The sequence below is a fragment of the Colossoma macropomum genome, unplaced genomic scaffold (genome assembly GCF_904425465.1).
Source record: "Colossoma macropomum unplaced genomic scaffold, Colossoma_macropomum, whole genome shotgun sequence".
Taxonomy (NCBI): domain Eukaryota; kingdom Metazoa; phylum Chordata; class Actinopteri; order Characiformes; family Serrasalmidae; genus Colossoma; species Colossoma macropomum.
Genome location: NW_023494798.1, coordinates 20,153,200 through 20,177,509, shown reverse-complemented (window position 1 = coordinate 20,177,509; position 24,310 = coordinate 20,153,200). Strand labels below are relative to the sequence as shown.

The 24,310-nt window shown below is 40.6% G+C and overlaps 1 protein-coding gene across 1 annotated transcript in view; it reads right to left on the bottom strand.

Annotated features, from left to right (window-relative positions):
* The window catches only part of pclob (piccolo presynaptic cytomatrix protein b), a 73,408-nt gene that overhangs the window by 38,471 nt on the left and 10,627 nt on the right, over positions 1-24,310 (bottom strand). The window contains exons 8-13 of the mRNA XM_036584782.1: positions 23,477-24,250; positions 22,272-23,036; positions 20,900-22,108; positions 18,974-20,005; positions 4,050-7,205; positions 137-3,071 (exon numbers count right to left, since the gene is read on the bottom strand). Of these exons, the coding sequence (XP_036440675.1) occupies positions 137-3,071; positions 4,050-7,205; positions 18,974-20,005; positions 20,900-22,108; positions 22,272-23,036; positions 23,477-24,250 (9,871 nt within the window). The remainder of the gene's footprint in view (positions 1-136; positions 3,072-4,049; positions 7,206-18,973; positions 20,006-20,899; positions 22,109-22,271; positions 23,037-23,476; positions 24,251-24,310) is intronic.

The following is a 24,310-nucleotide window of genomic DNA, read 5'->3' as shown; positions in this document are numbered from 1 at the left end:
GCACATGCATGCATCTGTGTAAAAAAAGAAGAAAAGGCAAATGAATGAAAATTATCAGTGACTGAAAAAAAAAAATAGAAAAACAACATTATGCATTTACACAAAGAAAGAATGGTGAAAATAACAAAATACTGACCTGTTGACATTTTTGCTGATGTCAAATCAATTGCCCCATCTGATGCCCCATTCTGGTAGGCAAATCCATTCTTGTTCTCATAAGGGAACAGCCCAGTTTCCATGTCCGACATAGAGACCACCATTTTACTGAGGTCTTTAATTCCAAGGGCTGTGGCATTATCGTACTCATAGTGATCATCTTTAAAACCCAATTGGTTATCTGGTTGTGTGGTCACTGGAGGCTGTGTTCTACAGCTGCCTGTGAATGGAAGCCTATACAGGACATCACAGCACACTGTTCTCCTACCTGCTGTCAAATCTACAGGTGCTACATCGTCCTCAACAACAGTTGTAACTACGCCAGAGGAAGAAGACAGAGCCACCATGGCTTTCATTGGCTTTGATGTAGTTAGATCTATAGCTTCAACAGCTGATGGCTCAGTATGAATAGGTACACCAGCCTTTGTACAGGTTACTGGGGCCACAGGTAAAGAAGGTGCAGTTGTTTCAGTAGTCCCACAAGATAGGTTGATGGGGATCTCTGTACTGGTTGTGGGTTTTGGTTGTGAATTTACTGGTCTGTATACTATTTGTGCCAGTGGCTCGTAAGGTTTATAACTTGTAAGAGACAGAGGCATTGAAGTGGCACTTTCTAAGTTGAGGGGCTTATCAACCATGTTATCCTTGTATGTAATTGTAGCAGTGCAGGTAACAATTGTGATATTATCTGTCACAACAGACAGTGTTGTAGCAGGAGTTATCTCAGCACTTAAATTTACAATTTCTGGCTGCACGGCAGTTGTCTGTCGACCACTTGAATCACTTGAGAAGGACTGTCGACTTGACTCAGGGGCTGTCAGATCCATTCCTTTGTCAGTCATTGTAACATTGACCTTCAATGTTGTGAGATCTATGACATCACCAGGATAGTGCATCTTTCCATTCTGTATAGGCTTTGTTTGTGTTTTTGTCATTTCTGGCTGGACTATGACTGTCATACTGGCATGGTCTGGCACAGGTTCTACAGGTATTCTTTCTTGGACAACTGACACAGTAGTAGTCCTCTGGACTTCAGTTGTGACAACCTGGGTAACAACATTAGGTATGGTATCAGGATGCTGTTCCGTTTTTGAAATTGCAGAATACACCTGGCTCATACTTGACACAACTTTATCAGGCCCTCTTATTTCTTGACTCTCTACTGACTTTGTGAACTGGGTAAATGTTACTGGCACAGTTGGCATAACTGTTGCAGCATAGACTGCTGGTTCCTCTTGTTGTGGTTCGAAAATTGTTTGGTGTTGCTGAATTTGTGTTACCGCAACTGATGATGGACCTATTGCAGATATAGCCTCTTCTGAAGCAGACACAATTAATACTTCCTCCATCTCCAACCCTTGTACAGTCTGACTATCTGTGGATAATGGGAGTTGGGTAATTGTTATAGGAGCAGAGCAAACTGTTTGCATGGGTTGTCTTTCAGGCTCTTGCATTACATCAACAGGAACCATCGGTTCCATTGCAGGTGTTGGGGTAGGAGATCCTGTAAAGGCTGCTGGTTTCAACTCTATAGTTGCTTCTGTCAGTAGTGTTGCAGGTAGCACTGATTCAGAAACCATGGCTAATGGTGCTGCAATAGGAGGTGTAGCATACACTGTTGGTGCAGAGATCACTGTTGACACAGTATTTATTGTTGGTTCTGCGGTGACAGCTGGTACTTCAGCCACATTTGGTGTTGCAAAAAATGCATGTGGTGATGTCACAGTTGGTGCTGAAACTACTATTGGTGCAGTGTATACCGTTGTGGTCACAGGTGGTGTAGCAGTAATCATCATTTCCCTCATGATTGGTGGCCCAACAGTCCCTGGTTGTGGCACATATGCCAGTACTGGTGCTACTGCTTTTGATACTGAAACAATTGGGCCAGTCTCTGGTGGCACTGCTACAACTGGTGAGACATGCACAGTTTGTACTGGAACCATCACATGTGGTGGTGTCACCATTGGGGCTGATATTACTTTTGGTGGTGCAGCTACTACTGGTGCTGGAACTACAGTAAGTGGTGCAGATACTGCAGGTGGGGAAAACACTCTCGGTGCAACAGCAGGAGCCTGTTGCTTAGGAGTTGGTAGAGATGATCTTCGTATTGGAGCTTGGGTTGTAATTCCTTCTACCGGTGACCCTGGTTCTGATGGCAATGTTATCACCACGTATGTCTCAAGAGTTTTAGCAAACCGAGGTGACAAGGGTGATTTTGGTGATGAAATGCTGTGTTTACTATCAACAGGGGCAGTCAAACTGAGCGAAAGGGCATTGGGGGGTTCTCTTGTTCTTGGTAATGTTGCAGCTCGACCGGTTTGAGCAACTGTGGGTTCAGGAACAACTGGTGGCTTTACACTCTCTCTTGACCTGTGGCTAAACACTAGACCAGCTGGTATACAAACTGGTTTGGGTGGAACTGGAGGTGGTGGTTTATGTACTGGGGCTACAGTTTGTTTTACTATTGCACTTGGTGCTGCACTGGCCATACTTGTAAGAGACTCAGAAGGAGTAGCCCTGACAGATGAGAGAATGGGAAATGAATGTTGACTAACAGCTGGATTAGGTAAAGTATCAGGTGGCAGGGCTGGTGGTGAAGCTGCAGGAGGTGGTGGAAATTCAATGATGGGCCTTTCTGCTCTTTCATGAGAGACAGATGTCACTTGAGGTTCAGGTTTTGTTGACACAAAAGTTGACTGCGTTGCTAGGCCAGCTGTCAGTCCCATACTTGATACAAATTGAGCAGCATCTGTACTGATTACAGGAGATAAACTCACTACCACAGGATGACTTCTGCCTTCTTCAATAGAGTTTGCTGCTGCCATGGCATTATTGACAATATCTTGCGCTGTTTGATTCATCACAGACATATTTTCAAAGTTTGGCAAAATGATGACAAAATGACCTTGTCTTGTCTGCATAGCAGGAGTCACAATCTGAGACTGTGATGTTACTCTATCAGAGGCATCTACTGTAGGTTGAATATTCCCTATCCTTGACTGTATGTCCAGTACCACCGATTGAGTGGGTTGAGAAGGTAAATCTACAAAGGCAGCAGCTGTAGTTAGTGCAGAAGTAATGACAGGGACTTCTTTTGTAGCAGTATAATCTGCATGAATTCTGGTTTGTCCAGCAATAGGTGGTGAAGGAGTTGCTACATGCGAACTGTCTGCATTTTGACTAAGGATTGAAATTTGAGTAGAATCTGTGTCTGGGGGCATAACTGTTCTGTCTGCAGCAGGAATAGCAGGTGGAACTGATGATAGTGGTACTGATGGCTCATAATGAGTAGTTAGTCCTGTTGGTTCTGATATAGGAGGACAAATGGAGGCATGCTCCATGGATGCCGAGCATGAAGGAACTGAAACGTGTGATGGAACAGAGATCAGTTGAGCTGTAGTGGTAGGGTATGTTGGGATGGATTCTGATATGGATGTTGGAACAGAAACAGGGGCTTGTTCTACTGCTGAGGTTGTTGGAACAGGTTTAGGGGCTAGAATATTTGCAGTATGAACTGGAGATTGGGAAGGTGAAGTAACTAGGTCTGGCATTAGGACAATAACTGGAGCAGCTGGTGAAACTTGAACAATGGCTGGGGATGAAGATTCTGTAGTGGACCCAGGAGATGAGATTGGCTCTAAAAATGGTACTGGAGCTGGATGCTCTATAGGAGCTGGTGTTACATATGGGATTGGGGCTTGTGCTGGAGACACAGATGCACTTGAGGAAGCTAGTACTGTAGACCCTGCAGCATCCACAGAGGCTTGTATTGAGACAGAAATATGAATTTGCTCATGCAATGAATCTGTGCATGATGTTGGCAAAGTTGGAGAAGGTTCCAGGACAGATTTTGAAACTACAGTCTGCAAAACTGAATCTAGCACAGGTGATACCACTCCATCTGGTATTTTAACAATAATGGCTTCAGAGGTAGGCAATGGCTTTGGTGTTGGTTTTGGAGCTAGAGGTGGTTTAGAAACAGGAACTTCAGCTAGCATAGGAGGTGGGCTTTGTTTTAGAGCTAATGGTGGTTTAGTATCAGAGACTTCAGCTGTTTTAGGTGCTGAAGTTGGTTTTGAACTTAGTGGTGGTTTAGAAACAGAAATGTCTGCTGCAGCAGAAATTGTGATTGGTTTTGGAGCTAAAGGTGGTTTAGAAACCTCTGGTGGGGAAGGAGCTGTTGCCACTGCTGTGACTTGTGGTAGAGATGCCCTTTCTTGAAGGGAAACTGCAATAGGATGGGCTTTTACCACTGAGATTTGGGGAGCTGGCTCAGCGACAGAATCTGGCATCGTAATTATAACTGGAGCAAAGTCAGGTACAACAGCTCTTGAACTTTCTGTAACAATAGGGGTTTCTGGAATGATGCCTGAATCTGGAGTCTGATCTGTAAGTGATGGCGTTGCTGAATCTGGAGATGAAGTTTGTGGAGACAGAGGAGATGGCGTTGAATCCCAAAATGAAACATTTTCTAGCACAGGCTTTGTTTGAGGAACTTCACACACAACAGATATGGGTTCCATCTCTACTGACTGTGTCTGTGCTGAGGGTTCTGTTTTAACAGAACTGTAAACACCCTGAGTAGTGTCAGTTGACACAGCTATTTCATGTTCTTGTATACTGCTATCTTCATCCCCAGCGTCATCTTCACCAGAAGAACACTGAGTAATTTTCAGGTCAGGGATAGGATAGAGAGCTTTCTTCACAGATAAGTCTTCAGGAGGTGACTCAGAAATGTAAGGCTGCATAGCACATTCAATAGGTTCAGTTACATATTCATCCTTAATATTGTCCTCCTCACCGCTTGAGGGAATTAGTATCACTTCAGGGGAATCATATGAAGGCTCAGATGAAGATAAAGGGGATACTGGAGACAATGGACTTGACTGTGTAGGACTTGTTCCAGGTGTCAGAACTTCTTTTTGCTTCTTCAACACTTCTTCATTTGCAGGTTCGACATTCAGCTGGGATTCTACCTCTTTGCATACAGAACGTTGATCATATCCTGATATAGTCACATAGCAAGTATCAGTAGCAGCAGGTCCAAAAAAGTCTGTCTGAGGAGCTGCTCTGTCTACATGTTCATGTTCAACTGTCTGTCCTTCTAGCATGAGCTCTCTCTTCTTCTGCATCTCCTCGTAGGCTTCTTCTGGTGTTCTAAGCTTTCTTACAGTGTCTTGTACAGTCACTTTACTAAGATATTGATCCTCAGTAAAACTGCTTTCAACTGCTGCAGCCTGTGCTGGTTCCTCCACTAGTGACTCATAAGCATAGTCCTCTATCAGCATTCCTCCATAGAGTGGCTCAATCTCAGGTGGAGTGACTTTCTTTGTCATAGCTCTGAGTGCTTGGGCTTTTTCCATCATTTCTTCATATGTTTCTTCTGCACTCTTTAATGGTTTCTCTTCTGGCAGCAAGTGAGTATAGGCATTCTCTGGTTCAGACTCAATACTTGGTGAGATGTTAGAGAAAGAGTATAAGTCTTGTGTTTTAACCTCTAAAACTTGCCATTCATCCTCAGTTTGAGATATAACTCCCACTGTAGAGGTGTTACTGGGTAGATAATCAAGTCTTCTCTGTGCATGTAATTCATCTTTTTTGGATTTTTGGGAAGTCTTTTTAAGCTGCTGTTCACTCTCACTTTGTTGTTCATGTTCCAAAAGCTGATAACCTTTATCCTGCATCTCTTCTCCCTCAGAGGAGTCCTCTATAGTTGGAAGGGCTTGTCCTTGCCTATGCTTGACTTTCATTTGCTGTTTGCCCTCTGCACTTGCCTTCTTGTGACTTGGACTGCTATCACTTTCTTCATCAAATGAAGACGCAGATGTAGGTGATGTGGTTCCTGGTGTGACGCTGGATGCCTGAATACTGGAGGATCCATCACCTTTTGACCTATCTTCAGAGTCTTCAATCAAACTCTCCTCTTCAGTAATCTGTCTAATAGAAATGCTCTGTTGTGCAGAAATGGCTACAGCACTGTTATTGTCTGTGATTCTTTCTTTTTCATTGTCATTCAAGACCATCACTGTCACTGTCTCTTCTATAGTTTCTGAAATAGGTATGACATGCATGCTTTGAACATCCTGATCCTGAGATGTCAGGCTTTTATCAGCACTCTCTTCAAGCTCCACACTTGATTTCTTTAGGATTTGTTTGAGTTTAGTCTCAGTAGTTTCCCTTTCTGCCTCTCTGGCTTCATGTTGCACTTGCTGCTCCTTTTCTCTGATCTCTTTCCTGATGTAGTTTTCCTCATCTTTTGGTGATAAACCCTCATCTGCGCTCATTTGCATTAGCTGTCTCCGTATGAACTCTTCATCTCCAGAATCTGGGCTGTCTAGTTTAAAGTCTTCACTGCTAGATGATGCAGCGCTTAGTTTCCTTCTCCTTTGGAGATGTGGTGATGGTTCACTCTCACTGCTGTTCTCCACACATGCAGGATGCTGCTTTATACTCACTGGATCCTTGATATACACTAGTTCTGATGCAGTTTTTCTCAGTGAGGACTCACTAGCTCTGTGAATTTCTTTAAGCTCTTCCTCAGCTGAGCTATATGACTCAGGAGAAACTGAAAAGATGTCCTGTCCTTGTTTGTCAACCTTCAAGGTCCTAGTCTCATCCCCCAATACTGACAACACTGTGCCGTCAAGTTCACAAGGTGTAGTAGGATTACTCTCAACCTCAACCACAACCTCTTCATTTTGGATAGGCTTATACGCAAACTGAAAGCTTCCGGCCTGTCTTTGTTCCTCTGATCTTCTTTTCTCCTCTTTATCTGCTGGCCGCTGACTTTCAATTTTCACTTCAGGTGTCTTGTCCACAGTCTCATGCACTGGAGCATCTGTAGTCTGCACAGAAGCAGGAGCAGCGAGAGCAGTTCCTGCACCTACTGGAGGTACTTTAGGGATAGTTGGCCCAAGGGTGGTTTCAGTGGCCTGCACATTCACTGAAGTTTTGACTTGCTGTGTAGACAGTGTAGACATTTGTCCTATGTCTCCCATCTTCCCAGCTAAGGCCCTTTGAGTCTGGCAATTCAAACACAGCCACTCAGCCTGTGTAAAAAAAAATCAAAATCATTTATGTTTATTACCTGCTATAATATAAATTTAAATGAAAGAACATAGCAAACTTTATTCCTTATAAAAGACATTTAGACACATTAAGTGTCAGCATTCTGGTGCTGTACATTCATAGCCATTTATTTACCTCAATTTATTTACCTTTTCTCTAATGTAGGCTTCTTCCAAAACTTTTGTTATAGTCACAGCAATAAAACCCACACATACACCATAACCATAACCTGCATCAAAATGCCTGATCCATATTTGTCACATGGTCAGGTTAGCTAGACAAGCTGAAAAACAGATCAAATCTACTATTGTAATGATGTGCCAAAAGTGGTAATTATTCTGACAAATAAAACGAACTCAAATTTCAGGAAAACAAATAAAGTAATCTAAAATATTGTTTACAACTCTACGCACAGGAAATCCTCAGCCTTTAATGCAAGAGTTTTGGGAAACATTGTCTGTGTACTGAAATTATAATGAACAGTGATCAATATTCTGACCAGCAGATCCATCAATAAAATATGTCTCTTTAATATCAGAGAAGGAAAGTGATCGGATGTAGGAAAACAAAATTACAACACACAAATCAGCTATTCCGTTTGTCCACATGAAACTAACTTAAGCACTCATGTGATTAGAGATCATCGTTCACAAGCACACATGTTGACTTGAGACTTGCTCTCATAATACAATGCACCAAGTGTATTATGTTTTTCATCATTTTTTTTATAAAATCCTCAAATTCCAAGGAAGTATGCTGGTATGGTAATTGATCAGCACAGCAATAGTGTGACTGAATACATGGAATATGATCCAGATAGATTTGGATTACCCAGCGCTTACTGCATGCTTAAACCAGCTCTCTCTCTCAATACAGCTTCTGAAAGCTTTTCAAAGTTTTCTATTTGTATTGAGATTACCATGGCATTTAACATTAACAGCCTCTCAGATCTGATTTAAAAAATGGCAAATGCATCCTGCAGAAATAATGTGATGGAATTCCATCAGAATAGTAGATGATTTGTTAAGTGGTTGCAAACACGAATATTAAGAAAGAAAAGCCTCTTCATTGCACATGTCTAAATTACAGTGAAATTCCAGACAACACAACTGGGGTCTGACTTGGTCATTGCTGAGCGTCTCAATAACAAACAGGTCAAATTTCCATTTTCAGGAGTACACTGTATCCCTTGCACTTATTTACACTTTGAACTCTGAACTCATTTGGTAAACTATTACTTAGTACTTAATGTACTAAGTACTTTATTTCTAGATTAGGAGCAGACATGAATACATTTCAGACTATAAACTCTGGTCTGATGCCAGTATTAAATTCAAAAGTGAGCTTCCCAAAATGAAACACTATGCTATCTAATAAGAACTGAACAAGTAAAGGCCAGTAGTGTCCAGCTGCAGTACCAAAGACCAAGCCCTGGGCTGCGAAAGGCTGAGGCTTGGAGGGATGATAACCAACTAACTATCTAGCTAAGTGTCGATGAGGTATCTCACATTATTGCTAGGTAAAATGGTAAGATAAGGGTTATGCTTAGTCCTCAACAGTGTTAGCTACTGTAAGTTGTTTCTTCAAAATAAAGGGGTAAGTTTAGGGTTACAGGTAAGGTCGGGTACACACACAATCAGTTCACACACACTTATCTAACTTTATGCAATACATTTTCTAAAACAATTCTAAAACAAAGCACACTAGCTCATGAGTTTACTAGCTAATTGGCTACCTTTGGCCCAGGCTGGGGCTTCTTTCACCCAAGACACTTCTTTTTTCTTTGTTGCAAGTGTGGTCCCTATTCAAAAGTATTTTATATTTGAGTGATTTCTGTTCTCAGTGTTTGGTTTGGAAGCAAGTATGGACAGACAGTAAAAATTTCAAATTTCATCAAATTTGAAAATCACTAGATTTCAATTGTCCCCAAATGAAAAGGACCTTGGGTATAAATCATTGACTGCAGTTTAGCTTGATGGCTATGATGTAATTTCAAGATACACAAGGATTTTAACAGAAAGGTTTTTACAAAAAGTATACTAAATATATAGCACTTTCAGTAAAACACAATTTTGTGCATTATTGTGCACATGTTTTATGCATCAGTGTGTTGGTCCTTCCTCCTTGGCAAAACAGGTTAAAAAACAGTTTTAAAATTATTCACTTGACAAAATACAACATACATTTTAATAAAGCTTTTAAAATTTCTGAGATAGCTCTAATTGCTTTTGTATGCATTTGTACTTGCCCATTGCTGTTCTCAGGGTTTATGCATGCCACTTTGTAATGTCATTATAAAGCCTTATATTAGTTTTCACAGTTATTCTGATACACAGTTATACTTATAACTCTCACTGTATGATCAACAAAGCCTTGAACCACTCTGTGTCCTGTCAACATTATGACACTAATGAATGAGATTTACCTTAAGTTGAATGAAAAGACATAAAATGTAGTGGTACTCAATAAGGCACAAACACAGAAAACTCTCGGACCTGGAAATGGACTCTAAAGTTAAAGGTTTTGGCATGATCTAAAGTCTCAACAGACTTCCAAAACAGAGAACATCACAAACGTAATGTCAGTCTTTCACAGAGTTTCTTGTATTTTCTGTCATGAGGGTGCACACCCTACACAATAAGGCAAAAAGAGAGTATAACACACATGAGTTTCAACTACGAATAAAAACTCAAATTCCCAGAGCTCCCCTGTTCCTATGTAATACAAACAAAGCTAATTTGGACGGGACCTGTTTGTGCTTTTATGCATAGCAAAAATGCAAACTGAGGATAATTATGGGGATTAGAAACACTGATTTCACAGTAAGAGATCTAGAATAGACTCAGCTTACTTTACTTTAGGAGATCACTTCTGAAACAAGTTTTCTAAGATCCAAGAAATATTTCAAAAGGTTCAGACCTTTACTTACACTGCAAGACACTGAAAGTGATTCATACTTTTGTGTTCTCCAGATTCTATTACAATAACTGAACTGCTGAAACAACACCATTCACAAATTACAGCGTGTACAAAATTTAGTACAATTTAGTACAGTACTGACTGAATAACCCAAAAGTAACTTTACAGGTGATATAACAGGTTACTCCAATGCAGTTATGTGTAGTAACTCTGAGTTACAGTAACTATTAATGCCTCTTACTTTTTTGAAGTAACTTTCCCAATACTGGAGAAAAAAATAATGAGAAAATAATAATACTGTGTTTTGAGTGCTCTCCTTTCCCACCTCAGAGGATCTCTTGTTGTGCCTCAGACATACAAACATAGAACAAACAAATAAACCAAACTGTGTACAATACTGGTATCACTGTTTATCGTCTGGCCATCTGCTGTGTTGTTAGCATCATCACTGTTCCAAATCAGTAGCATCCATGCAGCTGGTTCTGAATCACATCTCTGGCAGGACACCATGCTTGTCCTCTTCTATTAGTGGACAAGCTATAAGGACCAACAGGCCTGAGGACCGGTCTCACGAGGGCTTTCATTTTCCATGATTAACTCCTGTGCAAGATATACTGGCATTCAGCGGTGATAAGCCTCTTTAGAGCACCACAGCAAGACAATGTAGTCTGGGTGACAAGAAGAGTTATCTGACCTTTCAAAACACTGTGATCTGTTTACACAGAGTGATGAAAAAAGTCTTATTTGCAACAAGAAAGGGACACTTTATCAGGGCAATTTGAAAACTGTTATGAGGATCACAAGACGAGTGGCATCCTAATGATGGCTGAAAGAAAAAATGGTTCTGCCAGGCCAGTCCCTTTACTAACAATTACTGGGAGACACAATGTTGAAAGTCCATAAGAACAAAAGGCAGTTACTGATATCTTTCCATAGTATTATAAAGTAATCAATTTGAAAACACGGAAAGAGAATTTGATTCTCTAATAGTTACTACTGCTTTTCATCTACTAAGAAATACAAGTATTCCTTGCAGCAATTCGTGTTGCCTAGACTCATTAGAATCATGCTCCTTCTTCTGCCTCCTCCTCTGCTAATGCTCAAAGTGCAATCTCCTCCGAATGAGCGTGCGTATGCATGGATACCAACAGCAATCTGGCTTTGACAACTACAAAGAAGCATAACTCTCGTTAAAAGCGCATTTAACTCCGACGCGCTCTGCCTTTGCATAATGTTCTTAGATATCTCAGAGCACCTTCCAGACAGAATAAAGCACCTGCCTACATTGCATCTCAGCTCTTTCATCAGTGAGCCTGCGCAAGTGAATTGGGGCAGATTTTCACTGAACATCACTTGAGTGGTAGATGGAATAAATGCCTATACTGTACTGTATATCAGAGTCTCCAGCCTTGCAGAATCCAGCCTGGCATCTTATCGATTTCCTGGCAGATGCCTCTGGCAACAGATGTAGCTGTCTAATACAGTGCGCTTTCAAAAGCCCCCGCAGTGTCCCTATAACTATAAATCAGGTCCAATGATAATAGACAGTCTTGACCTACTAATTTGAAATAAGCAGAGTTATCAGCTCTTTGGACACAGAGGGAAATCATTTCCTTCACTCTGATAAACAGCAGAGACAGAGAGAAAAGCAAATTATTTTTTCCAAGCTAATTCAAGATTCACTAGTCTCTCGTGTGATAACACTTCAGAAGAATGTGGAATTGGGACTGTAGAAATAGTACACTGAAGATAATCTCTGATTCTCTTTCAAATTCAGTGTGCTAAAAGCTAGATGACAAGACTTTAAAGACCATCTGCAGACACTAAGGACTGTTCTTGCTTTAGCAGCACTCATGTTACTATTTCAATTTAAAGGGTCCATATAATAGAAAAACAGATTTCCCTCATTTAAAAGTGTCTGTAGTATGAAACTTTGTTAACATAACAAAAATGTACCCTGTACAGATGTTCCATATATGGAAACTAAACTGCAAAAAACACTCATGTTGAATTCACTGTTTTTGTAATGTCATTAACACATTTATTCAGCCTACAGCAGAATAAATCATAAGTCATTAGGAGTGTTGGCCTTGAATAAGACAGAATTCAGGGTAGTCAAAAAAATATTATGAATTAGTAGTGACTGATTGTCCTTGCTTTTGGTCTTACTGCTCATGGCAGTGGGAAAGAGAACATATATACATAGCACTTCTTTTTCATTTTTACTTCAGTCTCTTCCCCACTCACTTTCTTCTGACTTGCATGAGGCTATTTATACACCCACTGTCTCCTTTAAGGGACTTTCCTTATCTCCTCTGCAACAGTTGCCGTTTGTATTCCAGTGCGTGAAATGTCTCTGCACTTCATGCAGGTCTCTGTAAATGAGGGCAATCTTAGATGCTGGGAAACGCGCTACAAATGTCATTAAGACAGCCACAATAACTGCAGGTTAAAGATTAGGATTTTGTATGCAGTGGGCTCTGTAAAAGCTCAGGGAATATTTCTATAATCAAATCTAGTCTGACAGCTTGTTAGCCTGCTTATACCTTTCTGACAAACATCTGCACCCTCAGCTTCAGATTTATTCAAAGCTTATGATTTATGACAATGTAACACAGATTACCTTCTTTAGCGAAAATGGGCAGATCACACTCACAGACTGACCTTAAGAGTGAAACATATTCTTAATTCCATGCACTCTCAAAATGGTTCAATGATATTTGCTTATGTTAATGACCCTACATTAGCCAGCATTACCTGCTCTCATCGTCTCTCCATCAAACACACTCATTATTCATGAGCTAGCACACAGTCCTCTCATTACAACTGAACAGTACACTGCGATGATCACATTACTGCACTAAACACAAGAAAGAAACACAACCGCACACACAAGAGCAAACACACAGAAAAGGCTATGGTAGAACACTGGCATAAATGGACTAAGTGGCTACTGGCAACAGGCACACACAGTTCTCAAGTCTCTCTAAAAATATCCATTCTGTGCACCACTGAGTTTCACTGAAAAGACCAACCTTTCAGTCTGACACAAACATACCTCAATAACTGTTAGGATCTGTGGTACACATTAAAGGTTTGAGTAAACAGCATTGAGTACATTTGCATGACATCAATGGATTCTGCATGCTGTGACAGTCTCTTAAATATGGCGTACAGTACAGTGCCAAAGTCAGACCAACCTTTTATCGTTTCATTTCCAGTCAAAACGGCAAAGTGCAAATAATTCATTTCATGTCAAGAAATGGCAGACCACGTGTATTTTTTCAGTATTTAGTGTCCACCCTTTACTATTATTATTTTCATTACAGATTCCATTCTTTTCAGGAGACTTGCTTTCATTTTTTCAAAGAAATCTGCAGGGATATTTTACACACCTCCAAAAGTTCAGTCTTAGAAGTTGGTTGCATTTTCTGCTTCTCATGATCCAAGTGCTCCCAAAAACATTCAATGATGTGAAATTATTCATTTTTCTCAAAGATGAAAGTACTGTTTATTCAAGGGGGGCAGTTTTAGTGGTCTGCCAGGTCTGCCAGGTTAAAAGTATCATTTCCCTTATAGATATTTTGTGTGTATGGTGGGAGTATAAGGGGAGACTGTGATTGTGGGAGGGGAGAGACCTCTGAGAACTTGGACTGGAGGTCTGGACGGCTTCTGCCTGGAGCTATAAAGCAGGACACCACCGTTTGGACAGGTGGTAGGGCTGACACAGGACTGAAGAACAAAGAAGAGATGGGATGGTGGTGGTGGGGATTGTGAAAACTTTGTCACAGGAAATGGAAGGGTGCAGATGGGAATTTACAGTGAGTTAGAATGGAAGGAGAAGGAGTTTCAGGCCTCATTCTCCCCTCAAATTTCAAATTTCATTACTCTATTAATCATTTTTCGAATTTCATATATTTAAATATGTAACTTCATCTCAGTGTATACAGTGCTGGTCACTATATTTATAATAAATAAACCTCTATAGTACAGTAAAAATAATGGGAATCTTGAAAATGTTGGGAATGTTTAGTATAAATCTAAAAAATATATATAAATATTTAAAAAAATATTTATTGTATTTTAGAATGTGTATACCTGGTAATAAGAACACGGTGTATTGTCAGGCACTGGTTGAATTACAAAGGACGATCCAAATATATACACAAACCCCTTGAGACTGATGACAGTTCCCTCCAAGCCCATACTGAGATTCTAGCTGGGGTAGATTAAATCAGCTGCTATTTTTGGCTAGCGGTGTGCCGGATAATGTGAACACAGCACATCACATTTGTATCTCAGCAGCAAACACTGGCCTTTGAAGTTATGCCTTCAGCTATCGTGGAAGTGATATGTAGAAGCACGCTGTCATTTATAGGTTCACTGCTTCACTGAACTGTCCCATCGACGTCACAAATGGAGTGTGTGTTTACTGGGTGAAAACGAGAGATCAAAGAAATGCCAAGACCCTGTGATAAGTCACACATGCCCACGTCATTACAAAAGAAAACAGCACTGCATCTCCACCAAAAGAAAACTGCTATTTCTATTTCTACACAAACGCGACCTCTTTTCAGGGAATGCTCAGCTCAGACACTTTGGTCAACTGGATACAAATAAAAGGGGAGAGGAAAGTGCTCTAGATATAGCCTAGTTTTTCCCTCTGGGAGGACGAAGATGGATTTGGATGGAAGAAGAACCAAAATCAATAGAAGGCTCAAACACTCTGAAAGAGTGTCTGGGTTAAGAGTTTACAAGTAATATTCCATATTAGTTCAGAAAGTGACCTTAACTACATCAGTTTTTAATCCTTTATCCATTTTTTCCTTTTTTGTCTGCACTAGACAGTACCTTAATGTATTCATAACTGGCTCTGCAACAGGCTTTAAACTGAACTGAACATTTACTTGGGACTGCATGCTGCCTAACACTGCAGAAATATACTTTATGTATATGAGCTAATTGTGCAAATTTATTTTTCAAAATTAAACATTACAATGTGAGAAATAAAATGTTCAGACTGCTTAAAAATTGAAGCTGTTTGAACTGTTCGCATGGATCTTTTCTGTTTTGACTGGTTTGACTTGTAGTGTTTTGTTATTTTTTCAACAGAACCTGCCCCTACAAATCCCATGAGAAGAGCCAAAAGGCAGTACATTGGTTTGCACTGAATTTAGTGTATCAAGACTTGAATGATTAAAGCATTTATTTGCTCAGAAAAAAAATCATATTAGAATAAATACAAGTAATAATAATACAAAAGTTGATTTTTACATATGGCAGTGTCTTTGTTTTACCATTTCCAACACTCTACTTGCAGCAACTCAGTGTTATTTTAAGTTCTCATCTAATACAGTGCTGTGAAAAAGTATTTGCCCCTTCCTAGCTTCTTCTATTTTCTGCATATTTATCACACTTGAATGTTTTAGATCATCAAATTAATTTTAATATCAGACAAAGATAACACAAGTAAACACAAAATGCTGTTTTTAAATGATGATTTCAATTATTGAAGAAAAATGGCCCTATGTAATTGCTCCCTTAGCTACTAAATCAACCAGTTAACCAGATTCAACTGATTATTGTGTTCAATGTCACTATCCACACTCAGACATGATTACTGCCAGACCTACTGAATCTAAACATCTCTTAAATAGAACCTGTCTGGCAATGTGAAGCAGGCTAGATGGTCTCAAAAAGCAGCACATGATGCCACGTTCTAAAGAGATTCAAATACAGATGCAAAACTAAGTGATTGAAATCTATTAGCCTGGAAAAGGTTACAAAACCATTAGGCTCTGGGACTCCAGCAAACCACAGTGAGGGCCATTATCCACAAATGGAGAAAACTTGAAACAGTAGTGAACCTTCCCAGGAGTGGCTGGCCTACCAAAATTTCACTAAATAATCCCAAAATAAAGTATTTATTGAAGCTTTGAAAATAGTGTGCAGCATTTTGTTTGAAAGACATGGTATAAATGTGTGTAAATTTATTTTGGTGTTTCAGAACATAAAAACAAAGGTACTAGACTTGCCAGTACAGAGCAATATTCTGATATCAACTACAACACCAACTCAGCCATGTAGAATAAACAGGACTAGTTAAAATGCAATAGAAGCCACATTTTCCCAGAACATCTGTGTGTTTGTGTATGTTTGCTGTTAGCGTGACTGACAGAATAGGGTGGATGAGGCTGTAGTTGTCGAAGAACAGGCTGTGGTGCAAGCTGCAAGCAGATGGGGCAAGGGCTTTACTCCAATAGTTCACACATAAACACACATACACGCACAAGAGAGATGCCTGATTACTCAACCTCACTTCCGCTTACTGGCCTATCATACAGCCACCACCCATCCCAGCCACTGCAGATCCTATCACATTAATGCTGTTGCACAACCCTCAATCACTTTAATAGAGTCTCCCTCTCACTGCTGTACTGCAGCTGTGGCCATCTTCGCACAGCCTGTTGCATAATGGCACATCCAGTCCAAACCCAGAGACTCTTTCAGCATGGTCAGCACTCAGCACTGATCTCTCATAAATACTACAACTGACACCAATCTGATACCAAGTATCGGTATTGGGTTGTTTTCAGTAGCAAATGCTGGGTTGGATGTCGGAGGGGGAAAAAAGAACAAATATGATTCTGCAACAAATCTAGCCTGAAATAGCACTTTAAATAGCATGTATTTCTTCCTATGCTGTAGCAGAGTTTTTGAGCATGATTGGCCTATTTTACTCATCTGAAGTGAAGTGCTTCACATAAAAATAGCTGTTTTTTTTTAGAAAAAAAAAGAAAAAATATGAGGATTGGTACTGGTCGATACCTAAGGCTTTAATATTGGCATCAACTTGGGAAAGAAAATGTGGTATTGTGCCATCGCTAATAAATACCACTCACACAGATTAGGTGCTCCCTCCACACTGTGCCAGATGTCCTTAACAATTGGTATATAAATGATATATGACAGCAAAATATCAACAAATTAATAAACTCATTTTAAATAGTAACAACAAGAAGTAACAATTGCATGATCTACATCATTCTTGTAGGCTACAGAGTTGGTGTAGCCTTCAGACACTCAGACGACCACAGCTGTGGAAATTGCCCTTAAGAAAGATGAATACTTGCAGTATTGTACAATACAAAGCCAACGGAGGGCAACTCTGACCTATGGCAGTTTCGTGCTTCACTTGCAGAATGCATTTGCAATTTCACATCAGATGCAATGTGCGTGTGGTAAACCAGAACCACTTTGCAACGCTCGTTATTTCACACCAGACACAACCACAAGGCAGCAGCATGTTCTGTTTGCGTTGCTTTTTCACATAATACAAATGTCTGTATCATCCATTTATTGTTGCTAGCTTTCTCACCATGTAATGTACAGCTATACAAAGAGAGGGAGATGCTTGTGGGTTCACAGTATTAAACTACTTATGGGTTATCTATCACCTTGTCAAAGAGTCAAAACTACATTTGTTCGTGTGTGTATTAGCCTAGATTGAACATTACAGCATGAAAACTGCATCGCTTTCCTGTTTATGTCTGTAATGGCATGCCTAATGGCATGCGTCAAAGACTACACCGATAAATATAGGAGCGTGTCTCATGCAGCACGCGTACTGCTTCTGGTGTGAAATTATTATTATTGCTTATTTCCAGAGACAACTCAGTCTAAATGTCTGGAAGGGCACTGTCAACTAACTGTATGGCTTTGGAAGTTCAAAATCATTTCACTGCTTTGCAGGACTTTGTTGACAGCCATGACACTGGCTGCTATTGGCTGCACTTAAAAGAATGCCAATCACTCAGCCGTCCCTGCTGACCACTAATGCTTTTACTGGCCCCCTGCCCTCACCATAAGCTTTTTTAAAGTCCTAAGTAAAGCCACAGTGGTATGGTGAGAGCCATCTGGAGTATGAGTGGGCATAATGGAGGTTATGAGCCACACAAGGGAGAAGCCCAACAGTCCAGATTTTCTGTCTGACGGCACTATGAACCTGAGGAAGTCAAAGCTTCTGCCTATTAGTCATTATGATATACTCCGAAGCTAAAGCCTCCACAGAGCCGACAATACATCATTCAGTTAAGGCTGCCTTCACTCAAAGTCTTTCCTTGCTTAGGCTCAAAAGATCACCAATGAAGAACACAACAACTGGAGATAATAGGTGAAATAATCAGGCCACTGGTCATTTCTATGTGAAAAATCAAGACAACAGCAAGTAGAAGCAAGAAAAAATGGTCACACTCTTGAGGCAATGCAAATTTGCAAATAAACTGCTTGTTCTAAAATTTAGACTGTCAAATTTAGGTATGCATATGCCATTTTAGTATCAGCATTCCCAAGATTGCAATGAGATCTTGCTACAATTGTATCTTATTAAACTGTGTTTGATTAAGCTGTTCCCTCAAACAAAGAACTGCTGGTAAAATATTTTGAAAAGTGTTAACAACTTGAAACTGGCATTTTAGAACTGAAAATAAATGGTCTAGGTTATTTGCCACCATTCTCTAGAGAGCTTCTTCATGAGCTTTTAGATCCAGAGAGTATCAGTACTGCACACTTCCTGATTCAAGGTATGCAGGACAGGACTATGATGATCTAAATCAAGTTTGTATTTGGGGGTTTCAGCACCAGGCTTTTCTCCCCCTCTAGCGCTATGTAAACGTTGGACAGCAGGGACTTGAATGTTGCTGCTCCATATTTCACATACTACATGGTCCGAATCAGGAGATGGTCAACTTCAAACATTACGATACTTCCTTTAAAAAAGAAACAGAATTCCACTCAAAATTAATAAGTAGTCACCAAGAAAAGCACTTACCTCTGCAAGGTGAGGCATGGGATTAAATCCACAGAGATTACACACCACATCCTTGCACTCAGTACAGGTATTGTAGTTGGGAGGGTCCTTTGAGCCCACATTAAGCTCCACTTTACAGAGTGGGCAGATGGATGGGGTTGCTTTGGAAGGAGGCTCAGAGGGTGCTGCCACTTTATCAGGCTGTGTACTATCTTCTTGCTTAGCAGTAACTGGTAGTGCCTTGGTCAGATGAGGTTCCTCTGTCTTCTTCTCATCTGGTTTCTTGAATGCAGGAGCTTTGGGTTCTCCTTGAGGCGTCTTGAGGGAGGCCTGAGAGGCTGCAGAACCCTTGCGAGAGGTAGGTGGTGTTGAAGTCTTGCCAGAGGATTGAGATATTGTAGAACCTTTGCGTGAGGTTGGCGGAGATGAAGCATGCTCATCCTGAACAGCTGATGAAATCAGATTAGATGCAGAGCTAAAGATGGAGGATCCAAATCCCAAAACCTTGCCAGAAACATTAGCCACCGATTGTGGTGAGGGCGACCGTGATGTTGTCTCAGTCAATCCACCAAAGCCAAAGAGTTTCCCAGTCATAGAATCAGATGTCTTAGCAGGAGTAGGTTGAGATTTACCAAATCCGAATCCAAAGAAGCTTGATTCCTGCTTTGGAGCTTCAGCTTGAGGTGGTGGAGCAGATTTGATTGGTGAGGCAGTACCTTTGGCAATTTCTGGCTGAGGTTTTGTAGGCTTCTCCTGGGCTGGGGCCTTTTGTTGGGGGAGCTCTTTACTTGGTGGTTGCTTTAAGTCTGTACTTGTTTGCGCAGTGCTTGGAGCTGGGATGTCTTTCTTTGATGGTGATGGGAACGGGAAATTTATTTCACTGGCAGGTGTAGGGGATGAAACGCCAGGTTTGGGTTCAGGTAAAGTGTGCGCTGCAGGTGGTGCTTGGCTATCCTTTTCAGAAGACGTCAGTTTCTGCATGGGAGTTCTTGGTGGTTCTGTTGCTCCTACAGTTTGCTGCATCTGGCAATTCAGGCAAAGCCACTCCTTCACCTATAATAATTTTAGAGCAGTTGTTATTTTTATGTTATTTCTTTATCTAGTTTGTGCCAAAAACTGATTAAAGAAAATATTGACAATACATTTGAACTGGAGATACATTACTACAGTTCATCAGGTGAGGAAAACTGTGTTCACTTCCTATAATAGTTGTATACTTTATGAACTTTATACAAGCCATACTTCTTATTTCTATGGTCATTGGAATAGCTTTGTCAAAATCCACAACTATCATGCACTGTGTGTATATGTATATATGTGTTACATAAGAATGAACACTGGCTAAGCTCTTGTATGTTATCTTGCAAACCAAAGGCAAAAATATGGGGGAAAGTGTTGTGGTTCAAAATAAACATCAAATAAGGTTTACATAGAAAAAAGACCTTCATGTGGTCAATAGACAGGTATCAAATCTTAACAGATTTTGTGCTCACGGTCTGTCTGTGGGTTCCTGCATGCAAATATAACTTTACCCAGAATCCATACAAGTAGCTCAGTGAATTAGCATGAATCTCAAAAGTGTGAAAAGTGTGAAGACTGAATTCACATGAACAATATTTATTTATTTCAACAGTATGCCGTTAATAATAGTTTTTGTTGTTTCCTTCTTATTGCTTAGGGGTGCCTGCTCACACTGAATAGATTAGTAACTGTTAAACTGTTAAATGAAGCTGCTTTTCTGTCCATGTACTTGAGTAATCTGAGTGCACTTGACTAACTCAGTCAATGGAATTAAAGTGCACTTGGAGCGCACAAGTACAGAGATAAACAAAAAAAATATCATTCATGTGAGTGCTTATTAATGCACAAGCATTTTTTTCTTAGTCTGAATTTTCAAAGTGTCATGTATGTATGTAGTGTGAGGATAAAGAGTAGGTTATTTCTCACCTTTGTCTGATCAGGCATGGGATTAAATCCACATTGACTGCACACACTGTTCTTGCATTCAGTGCAGATGTTGAAATTAGGTGGATCCACAGAGCCTATGTTTAGCTCTACTTTGCAAATAGGACAGCTGGACTGGATTGGTTTAGTAGCTGGCTGCAAAGGAGCAGAAGGCTTGGTAGCTTCTGGTGTCCCATCTAATTTGACGTCTGACTTCTGATCTGGTTTTTTCTCTTCTAACTTCTGTGCACCAGATGATTTGGTATCTCTAGCAGGAGGCATTCTTAGGGAGGCCTGGGAAGCTGCAGAACCTTTTCGAGAAGTTGGTGGTGTCTTGACAGAGGTTTGGGAAACTGCAGAACCTCTACGAGATGTAGGTGGTGTGGGAGTTTTGACAGATGTCTGGGAAACTGAAGAGCCCTTACGGGAACTTGGTGGTGTTGTAGAAGACTCATCCTGAACGGCTGATGAGATCAGATTAGATGCTGAGCTGAGGATGGAGGATCCAAAACCTAGAACCTTCCCAGAAACAGCAGAGACAGACTGTGCTGAGGGTGTCTCTGTCAAACTACCATAAAGCTTCCCAGTGCTTGTCTCAGAAGGCTTGGATGGTGCAGGCTGAGATTTAGCACTGCCAAAGCCAAACCCAAAGAATCCTGACTCCTGCTTCAAAGTTTCTTGTTCTCGTGGTGAAGGTTTGGTTTGAGGTTTCTCAGGTTTTTCCAGAACTCTGCCCTTTTCTGCTCCTGTATCTGCTGTTTGCCCAACAGCTTCCTGCTCAATTATAGGTTTCTGAGGACCTGCAGCCTTTTGATCCTCCTTTACAGGCACTGTTTCAGAAGATGGCCTCTGTCCTGAAACCCCCTGAACCTGTGATTCTTTCTTCTCAGCTGTTTTATCTTCAACCTTGGGTAAAGCTTCTTCTACTTTTTTCGTGTCTGTAATCAAAATGTTCTCTTTTTGGACACAGGGTGGAACTGGGGCTTTATTCTCATCTAGCATAGCTGAAGCAGATACATCTTTTGGAGGTTCCTGAACCTGAGTTAGCTCCTTCTTATTGGTTTCACCAGCATTGGTTTTAGGTGTTACACTTTTTGGAGGCTGTACTGAGGTGGAGAGAGTGTCTGGTTCTGCCTGTGGCTTTGTAACTGGAGGTTCCATTCCCTTTAATGCTCTCTGTGTTTGACAGTTTAGGCAAAGCCATTCAAAAACCTGTATTATCAGAACAATAAGAAGATTTTAATGAGCAAAACATGGCTCTATAGCTTTTAATGTACAATTCATACTCCTAAACTTTTTTAAGAACCAGTTGATTCAACATCCTAAGACAGTAATAAAAAAACATATTGAGAAAGCAAATTGTCAAATATCTTACCTCAGCCTGATGAGGAACGGGGTTAAATCCACAGAGGTTACACACAGTGTTCTTGCAATCTGTGCATGTATTGTAGTTGGGTACTTCATTTGAGTCAACATTAAGCTCCTGCTTACAGATTGGACAGGCTGCATGCTGTGCTTTAGAAGGTGCCATCACTTTTGTAGAGTCATCTGCTACTATTTCATCTAGTTTTTTCTCCTGTTCTTTCTTTGTAGTTGAAGTCTTTGTCTCTTCAGCTGAAATTTTGGTTTTTGTACCTTGTGGGATTTTTTCAGGCTCTGCAGATCCTTTCCGAGAAGCAGGAGAAGATGGTGTCTTCATAGATGCTGTGGAATCTTTACGAGAAGGTGGAGGTGTTGTAGAGGCCTCATCATGAACAGCTGAAGAGATCAGATTAGATGCTGTGCTAAAGATAGAGGACCCAAAACCTAGAACCTTTCCAGAAACAGCAGAAGCAGCAGGCTGAGGAGATGGTGGTCGAGAACGAGGACCACCAAAACCAAAACTAAAGAAACTTGACTCTTCCTTTGAAGCTTCAGATTTGGATGGTGGTGCGGATTCAGCAGTGGAGGGCTGTAGTGATGTGGGAGTAGAAATGGGTTTCTTGGTGTCTGTTTGAGTGTCTAGTTTCCCAACAGGAGAAGCCTTTTTCTTCTGTGGTGATGCTGGTGGAGGCACTTTAGTTGGTTCTTGCTGAGGCTGTAGAGGGGGAGCACCTGGTGCTCGCTTCATCTGGCAATTCAAACACAGCCACTCCTTCACCTGTCAGTGCATAAAATAGTGGTTAATAATAATAATTAACTATATTGATTTATACTGAAAGTACTAACAACTGTAGTTTATTACATGTAAATGTACATTTTCACAGTAGCATAAAATAAATGTTACTGATTATATATCACAAAACAAAGATGCAGAAAAATATAGTGCAAATCAGTATTTGTTGTTTTATTTATTTAGCTTTTTTATATTTTATTTTGAATTATTTTTATTTTTGGATAAGATGTTCTTACATTTATTGTGTGATTGCATTATGGCTTTACAATTAAGAAATGTGCAATCAGATTTGCTTTTTTGTCTGTTTTTTTTCTAAAAAAAAATCTGTTCCAAGGATCTTATTTAATTATCTACTTCTTCAGGGTTAATGGTTCATTCACAAGAAATAAGAATTGTTATGAAGCTCTTCAGGTTAAATAACTTGCCTCAGTTTCTTGTGGCATAGGGCTGAACCCACAAAGATTACACACAACATTCTTGCATTCAGTGCAGGTGTTATAGTTGGGTGGATCCTTCTTGATATCCACCTTGCAGAGTGGACACTGTTTTATGGGCTCATCTTTTTTCACAGCAGAAGTTGACACCTTTGACTGGTACTCTGATTTCATTTCCATTTCTTTCTTTTCTTCTTTTTTCTGTGCTACAGATGTCTTGCGAGAAGCAGGTGGTGTTGGAGTGATTTTTGCGGAAACTGTAGAACCTTTACGTGAGGTTGGAGGTGTGGTGGAAGGCTCATCTTGGACAGCTGATGAGATCAAATTAGATGCAGAGCTGAGAAAAGAAGATCCAAAACCTAGAACCTTTCCGGAAACAGCAGAAGCAGCAGCTTGAGGAGACGGTGACCGAGATCGAGCACCACCAAAACCAAAGAAACCTGACTCCATCTTTGGAGGTTCAACTTTTTGTGGGACAGCAGGTGTGGCAGGAGCAGGCTGTTGTGTTGAGGGAACAGCAGTGGATTTCTGGGACTCATCTGGATTAGGTTTGTCCTCCTTTTTCCCAGCTGTAGGTGGTTTCTGATCTTTCATTGTTGCATCAACTGGAAGACTTGGCTTCTTTTGTGGAACACCTGGAGTTGGAGCCTCCTTCTTCTGTGGTGATACTGGTGGAGGTAATTTGTCAGCCTGTGATTGAGGCTGTGCAGGAGGAGGTCCTGGTGCTCTCTTTATCTGACAGTTCAAACATAGCCACTCCTTCACCTGTGCAGCCATTAAAGAGAGTACTGGTAAAAAAACTGAGAATGGATCAAATAATTCATG